Source organism: Malurus melanocephalus, unplaced genomic scaffold (genome assembly GCF_030028575.1).
Source record: "Malurus melanocephalus ecotype Western Australia unplaced genomic scaffold, MMel_1.1 scaffold_900, whole genome shotgun sequence".
NCBI lineage: Eukaryota > Metazoa > Chordata > Aves > Passeriformes > Maluridae > Malurus > Malurus melanocephalus.
Window position 1 is genome coordinate 12,596 of NW_026624132.1, and position 9,503 is coordinate 22,098.

The 9,503-nt window shown below is 43.9% G+C and overlaps 1 protein-coding gene across 5 annotated transcripts; it reads left to right on the forward strand.

Moving 5' to 3' along the window:
* The first annotated feature begins 107 nt into the window (after positions 1-107).
* DEPDC1 (DEP domain containing 1) lies at positions 108-8,981 on the forward strand. Of its 5 annotated transcripts, none has more exons than XM_057386007.1 (12): positions 108-207; positions 580-845; positions 1,422-1,566; positions 2,268-2,386; positions 2,765-2,895; positions 3,365-3,412; positions 4,096-4,236; positions 4,670-5,512; positions 6,057-6,229; positions 6,895-7,071; positions 7,266-7,451; positions 8,581-8,981. In XM_057386007.1, the coding sequence occupies exons 1-12, from the start codon at positions 142-144 to the stop codon at positions 8,719-8,721; spliced, it is 2,436 nt and encodes an 811-aa protein (XP_057241990.1). In that variant the 5' UTR covers positions 108-141; the 3' UTR covers positions 8,722-8,981. The 5 variants fall into 5 exon arrangements, with proteins under 5 accessions (XP_057241990.1, XP_057241992.1, XP_057241988.1 ...); XM_057386005.1 differs by lacking the exon at positions 108-207 and adding an exon at positions 267-455; XM_057386006.1 differs by lacking the exon at positions 108-207 and adding an exon at positions 267-455 and having other exon boundaries at positions 4,697-5,512.
* Positions 8,982-9,503: the final 522 nt, after the last annotated feature.

A 9,503-nucleotide genomic window follows, 5' to 3' on the forward strand; every position in this document is an offset into this window, starting at 1 on the left:
AGTGACGTCACGCGCCTCGCGCCCCTGTCTCGGCCAATCAGCGGCCGCCCGCGGATTCAAACGGCGGGCGGGGGTGGTGGCCGTTGTGCGCGCGGCGGGGCCGCCAGGGGGCGCTGCGCTCCCCGCGCCTGAGGGGCCGCCATGGCCGGGCCGGGACCGGGACCGGGACTGGGACCGGGACCGGGACCGTACCGCGCCACCAGGCTGGTGAGGCACCGGGCGGGGCTGCTGAGGCACCGGCACATTGCGGGCCGGCCCGGGGGAGCGGCTGCTGCGGGGGGAGCGGGGCGCCGGTGTCACCCGTGGGAGCGCTGGGGAGGTGGTTCTGCCCCTCGGGATTCTATCGCGACATCGGGATGCTCAAAACTGCCCGATACCGCGACATGTGGGTGCCCGGGGACACTGCTCCCTGTCGCGACATGGGGGTACCTGGACACCTCCTGTCCTCTTCCACGGTGCGTGGGTCACACGTGGGCCCTCAGGGACGCTCCCTGTCACGACATACGGCCCCCCCGCCCCGTGTCGCCGCTGCTCGGGACATTATTTTTAATGCCATTAATTGCTCCTTTTACCGCGCAGTGGAACGAGATCACCCGTTATTTCCGAGCGGGGATGCCCGTGCGGCGGCACCGGCAGCGRTTCCGCACTCACGGCAGCTGTTTCACCGCCGCCGAAGCCGCCGATTGGCTCCACCAGGTGCTCCGCAGCAACAGCAGCTTCGGGCCCGATGTCACCCGGCAGCAAACCGTGCAGCTGCTGCGGAAATTCCTCAAAAACCACGTTATCGAGGATGTCAAAGGCAGGTGGGGAGCGGAAAACCTGGAGGACAACGGTGCTCTGTACAGGTATTGAGATTAAAACCGTTCCTTGTTTCTTCTTGTTGAGGATTTTAGTTAAAAATGATCAGGTTTGCAAAAATAATTTGCTTTGGGTGGAGCGTTTTGGGCGAAATTGAATTGTTAGCATCGGTCTGCTCCTCGCAGTGTTTTCCTTCGCTCCTGTGTGTGTCAATGCTTTGTCGATCCAAAGGTTTTGCTGGAATTTAAGCTGTACTCCATTGCTTTGGAGCAGAGCCAGAGTGTTTTGTAGCAGCTCCCTGCTGCGTTTGCTTCTCTTGGACCTTTTACACAAAGGCTCAGTGGGAAACAGAGCCAAAGAGCTCTGAAATTAAAGGTATTAATGGCCCTCACTTCTCACATTCTGGGCTCAGGCTGTGCCAACATCTTCAGCTTGAYTTTGGCATCAAGAAAAACAGCCCAAAGCTAATTTATCGTATGATAAATTAAGAAAATCAGTGTTTTCCTTCTTAATTTCCTGGACTCTTCACAGTCGTACGGAATCATAAGTTTTGTTTTGTCAAGTAATTTATTTGATTACAAATGGATTTTATATGTATTAAACATCTCTCCCATTCATTACAGATTTCCTTCAACATCTCCAGTTAAACCTCTACCAAGCCCACCAAGGGAGAACTTGGAAAACTTGTCTGGAGACAAAGGRAAACTTTTCAAACTGCCCAGTTCATCCAAGAGGCCTTTGAAAAAGCAGGAATTCCTGCAGTCTCTGGTGATCACTTCTGTTCTTTACAGAATTGCAGYTGTCTTTTATTGCCTTTATTCTTTAAAAAGCAAAACTAAAGTCGTTTTCATGGCACTGTTCTGTTGTGGCATCTTCCCTTCCAGCTTGAGAATTAATTTGGATTTAAGGAATTAAGAAACAATAAGAAATTAATTTTATGGAAGGGGTTTTTATTTTGTTTTGGGTTTTATTTGTTCTCAGTGCAGAATTATCCCTGCTAAGGGATTTTAAAGTATTGGGAAAGCTGGGAGGTGAGGTTCTAGAAATTACCTGCAYCATATATCTTTAACATAAATGTAATATATTTTTGGGGGATAAATAAAAGGCACAAATCATTTAATTGGTCAGCTTTTYGGAAAAGATGTGTGTGGATTTCAATTAATTTGATATTTGTGTGTGTGCATAAATGCTGAATGTAGATTCTAGTCCTAAAGGAGGATAATTCACWTACCAATACATTTGGATTYGAAATGTAAAGRTTTTTAYCTTTTAAATTGCTGATTTTGGGRTTGATCAGGGTTTTTCTCAAATTTATTTTGCTTTTTAGTTGTGTGCTTCGATTTCAGTGCTGAGGCTGAAGGAATTTAATGTTCCACAGAATGCTCTGTTCTTCTAATTCTAATTTTTACTTAATTTTTAATYGCCTTGAGAGGCTTGTTTATCTTACAGTATAAACTACTCATTTTCAGGAAAACTTACCAAGACCAAAACCTGATGGAATGGAAGAAAAGAAGGAAGACACACTGCAGAGGAGGGAAATAAGCCAGGAATATGTGCAAGAAACATGGAAAAACATCATCATGATACAGTAAGTGATGAATTACCCAASCACCTTCTCATTTAAGTATGAAATAGCCCAATCAAGCTTTTGCAATTKGCTTTTAATTTTTAAAACTATGTTTTAAATAGAATATTTTTACTAATGTTTACACAGGTTTGCTAAAGTATTTGTTAACAGTGGATGGTTTTAAGGAGTTTTTTATGTGCTATTGCTGAAATATATTTTAAATACCATTTTAAATCCTTGCTGATTGTTGCTGTTTGTCCCRGGGAAAAATGTCCTCAAATTGTCCTGGAAGTGAGAATTTATTAAACAGCTCCTTGGTTATCAAGAGTTTTTGAMTAGATATAGGAAGAACTTGTTTTCCTTCATTCCTTGCAAATATTTGTTCCCTTCCTCCCCCAGTTTGCAAACCATTCTGGGGCTGCCCTCGCTGGAGGAGCTTCTGCAGCCAGCCCAGATTGTTCCTGAGTTTGTCATGTACAACATGAGCAACACCAGCAAACACGGGGTGGTGATTCTGCASGACAAAGCAGGTCAGATTTTGCTTCAGKATTCTTTATTTATAAATAATAATTWAAWAATTCATCTATTTCACAGTCTGTTGTTTCCGCTTTTTTTCCCCAAACTGCAGCACAGCTCAGGGACTTYAAATCCCATCTCATTCCACCTCTGCCATGGGCAGGGACACTTYTCCCTATCCCAGGTTGTTCCAAACTGGCCTTGGATACTTCCAGGGRTGGRCCAGCCACASWTTCTCWGGAAATTCCATCCCAGCCCCTCACAGCAAAAAATTCCATCCCAATTTCCCATCTGACTCTGCCCACCTTCATCATAAACCCCTTCCCCTTTATCCTATTACAATTACATGTGTAGCAGTATTTAAAATCASTTTGAAATTTAATCTTTTGTACTTGAGGTGTTAATTAATACATCTGAGCCCTTATTAGTTATTAATTATTTRTGCTCATGTTTAAATACTGCCCTTATTTGTTTCTATTTCAGAAGACCTCCCTCACTGGGTGCTGTCAGCTATGAAGTGCTTGGCCTACTGTAAGTCACCAAAGAGCTTTTAAGTTCCAGAAACTTCTTTGGAGAGTTGAAAGCGAAATATTTGTGTGTGTGAAATCAGTTGTGATGTTTCRGTTCAGAAATTGGGCAAAATCTGTGTGTGGTTTTCTCTAATGCAGCTTTTCAGKAGTGAAAGGGACTTTCTTTTTCCAGTCCCTGGCTTTGAACTGGACCAGAACATTCCTTACGTTTTACATTAAACTGGGGAGATCAATTTTCYTTGGTTTTTAACAGTCAGCTGTAAATTAATGAGTGCCTCTCAAATGAAACCAGAGATAATGAGCTCTTTTTCCATGTGCTGAGTTTCCTTTTGCTCAAGGAGCTTGAAMTCCCTGTGGGAGAACTGGGATCACTGTGCTTTGGAAATGAAGGAATATATTAAGAGTTTGTTATTATTTTGCTGAAGAACCTATAAAGATCACAAATTAGTTTTTCTTTTTTTATTGTCTTGGTGTGGAACAGAACTGAGCTCATCTCTTCAGTGGCTGCTTGGAATCTCTCACACTCTTTCTGCTTACAAATTGTGCCAAATACAATATTTGTGGATTGCTGACACGATTCTTTGCTTGTGMAACAAGAATAAACTTAGCTTGATTTTCAGAAAGTTATTTTATAATGGAATTGGGAATTTTTGGTGTGAATTTCCTTTCTTCCCCTCTTTTCAGGGCCCAGGAACAATGACATGAGCCAAGGCACCTACAGTGGGTTTGAGCGGGAYGTGTTCAGAACAGTTGCTGATTATTTTCTCAGTCTTCCTGAGCCATTGCTTACTTTTGAATACTATGAACTCTTTGTTAACATCTTAGGTATGTATGAATTTAGCAGCCATCAGGGAAGCTGGGAGTTTAGAGCAGCTGGGGGCCAAATGTGTGATTCAGAGCAGAGCTTGGCCCTCTGATCTGCGTGGGAGCTGGAATCTGAGGAGGATCATCACTGCTCCATTCTAGATTAGTGTTAATTAAAATGTAGTTCTGTCTYATGATTTCCCATTTAAATTGCTGTTTGAGCTCACATTCTAAACATTTAATAACTTACAAAAATGTGCTTRTTCTGCCTGTTCCTGTTGCATGTTGGTTGCAGTTACCTTGTTAAATTGCTTTGGGACTGAACTAAAGTCTTCTTAATTAATATCTTAATTAATATCTTAGCTTTATTGTCTCTCTGCCCAGTTAGCAGCTCTCTGAACTGGTTCATTTTCACACCACTTGCATCTTTAACATCTCTTTCATTCCCTGATAGTTATGTGTGGCTACATCCCAATTCCAGATCTGGGCAGTGGAAAACACTCTGTCCAAGAGGAGAAACGTGACCCTCAGCCTCCAAAAACTCTGCACTTGAACTCTTTCAAGTCCACTGAGTGTCTTCTCCTCAGCCTGCTCCTCAAAGAGCCTGATGAGCAGGAASGTGAAGCTTCCAGGACATCTGAGGAAGAGCCAAATGCCCAAAACCAACGTGGAAAGAAATGGCAGAAACGTGAAGTGACACATCAGCAAAGGAGTGCTGGGAAGCTGATGGGAGGGAGCTGCCAGAATCTTGCAGGATTCAGGAATGGACAAGATCCACCTGGAGTGTTTAGGAAGAGGTGTTGCTCCTTGGAAAGAATTGGAGCTGCTCCAAGTGTGTGTAATAAAGGAGGACCTGATTCTTTCAGGGGAGGTGGTGTGAACACCATCACGAAAAGTGGAAAACTTCTGCTGGAAGAGCATGAAAGGGGTTCAGTGCTGGAGCTGGGCTGGGATAACTCAGGTCCAACACAGACTCACAGCACCAGGAGAGTGTCTGCCCCTTCCCCCCGGGCTGAGGAGCTGTGGGATGGCAGAGGATCAGAGGGAACAGGAACTCACYGCTCCCTCAGCCTGCTGGGCAAGAGGAGCTCCCGCAGCTGCACRGCCATCAACAGACCCATTGCTGAGATCACCGTGAAACCCAGGCCCCAGCCCTGGGGACAAGGACAAGGCAGYCCCTGCGTGGCCATCAGGCCCGAGGGCACTGCCAGCACCATCCAGAAGAGGCTGTGCAGGAGCAGCACGGAGCTGTCCCAGTGCTCTGCCCCCCCCTCCCCTTGTGTGCTGCCTGCCACAAGTAAGGGCTCRCTGCTGCATGTTGTGTGTGGCCTCACTAACCCCTGCTTCCCTCACCTCTGCCACTGCTGCTGGATAGCCATAGAACATGGATTTTTTTATTTTTTTTTCTTTAAATCTGCTGTTTAAATTGTTTAAATTGCTGTAGCTTTGCTAACAAATAGTAGTGTGTAGTATCTTTGGAGTATGGAGGTGTCGGTGATTGGCCTTTCTGCTCAGGTAAGTGATGGAGGAGGCAGGGAGTYKGCACACTCCTGCCTGTTGGAGGAGKTGTATTTTTCTGCTCTTTAAARTATTRTTYTCTGGAAATACTTYTGGGAATATTTAGTGTMRTTYCTTAATTGTATTGTGGTCCTAATTGTACCATAATGAAGGTGAAGATGACCACACAAAGACCTTTACATTCTCTACTGTATTACAGCTGATTTCTCTGAAACATAAATATTATCACATTGCAAAATCAGAACAATTTTGGTACTGAGGTAAAAATATGCTGGAATTTGGTTCAAACCCTAATTGCAGCTCTCTTTGTAATTAACTTGTAGATCTCCTGCAGCCTCACCTGGAACCGATTGCAGTGGAAGCTCTGCAGATCTGCTGTTTGCTGCTGCCACCCCCGAACCGCAGGAAGCTGCAGCTGCTGCTGAGGATGATGGCCAGGATCAGTGGCAATGTGGATATGCCACGGCTGCACGATGCCATGGGCACCAGGTCCTTGGTAAGAGAAGGAAAAGCTCTTCTTAAAAGARTGCAGATGGTTCTTCAGGCTGATTTCTCCCCCAGAATSCYRGGCTGGTTTGGGTTGGGAGGGACCTCAAAGCCCAYCTTGTTCCAGTTTAATCCTGCAGTGCATTAGGTCTGGGTTAAGTTGGCTCTGCAGGCTTGAATCACCTCTGTGTCAAGATGGCCAGTTGAAGATTAGGTTTAGATTAGATACAGGAAGAAATTCTTTATTCAGAGGGTGGGCAGGCCSTGGCACAGGATTCCCAGAGTGGCTGCCCCTGGGTCCCTGGCAGTGTCTAAGGCCAGGCTGGACATTGAGCTTGGAGCAGCCTGGGATAGTGGAAGGTATCCCTGCCCCAACCCAAACCATTCCAGAATTCTATTCTGCAATTCCGTGAAGATGTAATTTTTCTATAGGTTAAGCTTTTTTTTTTTTTTTTTTTTTTTTTTATTACCACTGTAAAATGTATTTTTAATGGAAAGCTCTGTTCAATGCAAAAAAAATTACTTTTCATTCAGATGGGGGAACCACTGTGGCTTTTCCTCTTTGCGTGGCCATACTTGGAAGTTGGTTTTGGAGGATTTGTACCACTGTAGAGTGGAGAGAAGGCAAATAAATGCCCCAGCTGTGTGCACTGAAGCTGTGCTGAACTTTTCCAGTTGATTCAGACGTTTTCCCGCTGTGTCCTGCGCTGTGCAGAGGAGGGAGACCTGGATGAGCTGCTTTCCACACGCTTGGTTTCCTTCCTGATGGACCATCAGCAGGAAATATTCCAAGTCCCAACTTACCTGCAGATTGCAGTGAGGGATCAYCTCGAGTACCTGAAGCTGGCTCAGGTTGGTGCCACAAGAAGAGTTTAAATTCATTTGTAATTGTTACTTCTGAAGGTGGGAAAATGCAAATAAACCCAGAATATTTGGAATGTACAGGTATTAATTGTTATAATGCTTTGCAGCACTGTGTCAGTGGGTGTTCACTTACCCAACAGTACAGAATCAGTTGAGTTCATGCAGAGCCCTTTTCYTTTCAGTGCAAAGAGCAAAAAGAAGAAATTTGTGCCATTCTGCCAACGTATTCCTACTGCAAACAAATCACTCCTCAGGAGTTTGAAGAACAAAAGATCTCCACCTCACAGGCTGCAGTGGCAGAGCTCYTGGAGAACATCATCAAGGATAAAAATCTCTCTGTGAAGGACAAAAAGAAAAAGTTAAAACAGGTGAGGGACAAGTGAGGGGATTTCATCTGCTTCTGCAGTGCCTTTGTGAGGGAAGGGCTCACATTAACATGCCATAGGTGGGTTCAAATTCAATAGGTTTTAAAAGCAAGAAGTTTTTGGCTTTAGGAGACGAAATTCTCTTCGTTCACATTCCTGAAACATTCATTTGGTGGCCTTGGCTTTGTGTTTTGTAACATTTATAGTGCTCAAGATTATCATGCACTTCTCTGGCCTACCAACATCTTGCCTAATAGTAAGGCTGAAACACAACARTTCTGGCAGGATTTAATCCTGGAGGGTTTTTCTCTCTTTTGGCAAGCGTTTCTGCCCAATGGAATAGTTTTGTACTTGTCCTGGAATCTCCTAAGCAAGTCTTGTGACTCCCATTTGAACAAGCAGCTTTTCGGGGCAGGCACGCTTGGCTTTGGTGCCCCTCTGACTTCCATGTGTTGTGGAAACTTTCTGGGCATTKTTAAAGTGAGCCTGGTTTGGTTCAAGATCATGAAAACTTCCTGTATGTAAAGAATAATAATTCAAGTTGAGGGAAAATTGGAGTAAGTGAGAGTGAAGAATGATCCACAGCAGCAGGGGAAGGGGAGAAAGGAAATAATGGCCCAAAAGTGAGCCCAGGACTGGAGATGCTTCAGCAGTGCCAGCCCAGGGATGGKCACTGCCCTGGGCCTGCTGGACACACTCTCCTTGATACAGAAAATTTGGGAATTTCTGGAAAAAAACAAAATTCATATTACTTTCTAACATGTTAGGTCCCAGTTGTGTCAACAGCAGAAATTACAAAGGTTGAATCTAGAAGTGGAAAGGTTTGGCTGATGGCCACATGTCTTTACAGTTTTTCATCCCTTCCTGAGGCCTTGTATGGGAAACAGGCAAAATGTCCAAATCACATTTCTGATTCCAGGTATTTTCATTTTCATGGAATCAATAATCTTTCCTGGAAGAACCTTTCCAAAACAGGCTGAACTGTGGCTCCCTGTTGGTTAAAATCCATTTATCCAAGGAATTCCTGGAAGGCAGCTGTGCAGGCACAACTGGCATGGGGTGTGCTCTGGCACAGCTGGATTTTTTGGTGGAATTTGGGATTTTCTGGTAACTGGTGTTGTGTGTGCTGCAGTTCCAGAAGGAATATCCCCAGATCTACGAGAGCAGGTTCCCAACCACGGAGACAGAAGCTCTGCTCCTGGAGAACAAACCCACCATCAAACAGCCCATGCTGAGCCTCAGGAAACCCAAATTTCGGAGCCTCAGGTATTGATCTCACCCCACCCAAGCAGCCCGAGGGATTCACCAAAGGAATTGCTGCAGGAGTTTGGTGGTGGTTGTGCTGTAAAGGAGGAAATGTTTACATGGACACTGTGCTGGAAGGTGCCAAAATACCTTATTTTTGTGCACATGCTTTAGAATAACCTCTAAAAGAAAAATATTTATCTGTTTACAAATTTTTACAATATATTGGAGTAGGAAAATGTGAAAATAGACATAAAGCTATTGTTAACCAAAAATTTATATATAGATTTTTATCTATATATAGGGAAACTAATGACCTGCCTCTTGTTATAACCTTTTAATGTCTGGTCAGGAATTTGTGCCATTTATTGTAGTTTTTAAATGTTTGTTTGTTGTGACTAAGTGCCTTTTCTATTCTCAAAGTATTTGTCTTTGAACAAAAGAGCTTCTATGAATTCAGAACCAGGAGAGCCAGTTCACCATAAATAAAAGATTTTKTGACTCCCTAAAATGCTTCTGTTCATATCATCTGTAACACCCTCAGCTTTTTCATACTTATTTATATTAAAAGACTTAAAGAATATTTCTGACATTTTGRTGGAAAATTAATTTTGGGTCTGTTGGTGTGATTCTCAAAACAGGAGTGATGGATGGAACCAAAATACACTAAATTTCCCTGGTTTTTCCAGAGTTACAGATTTGCTTATTAATTCTGATAAGATAAAGGTTTCCCCATAGGGAGTATAAATCTGCAGGATTTATTTCTGGCAGAGTGTAATTAATAATGATTAATCTACTGCAGGGCTCTGA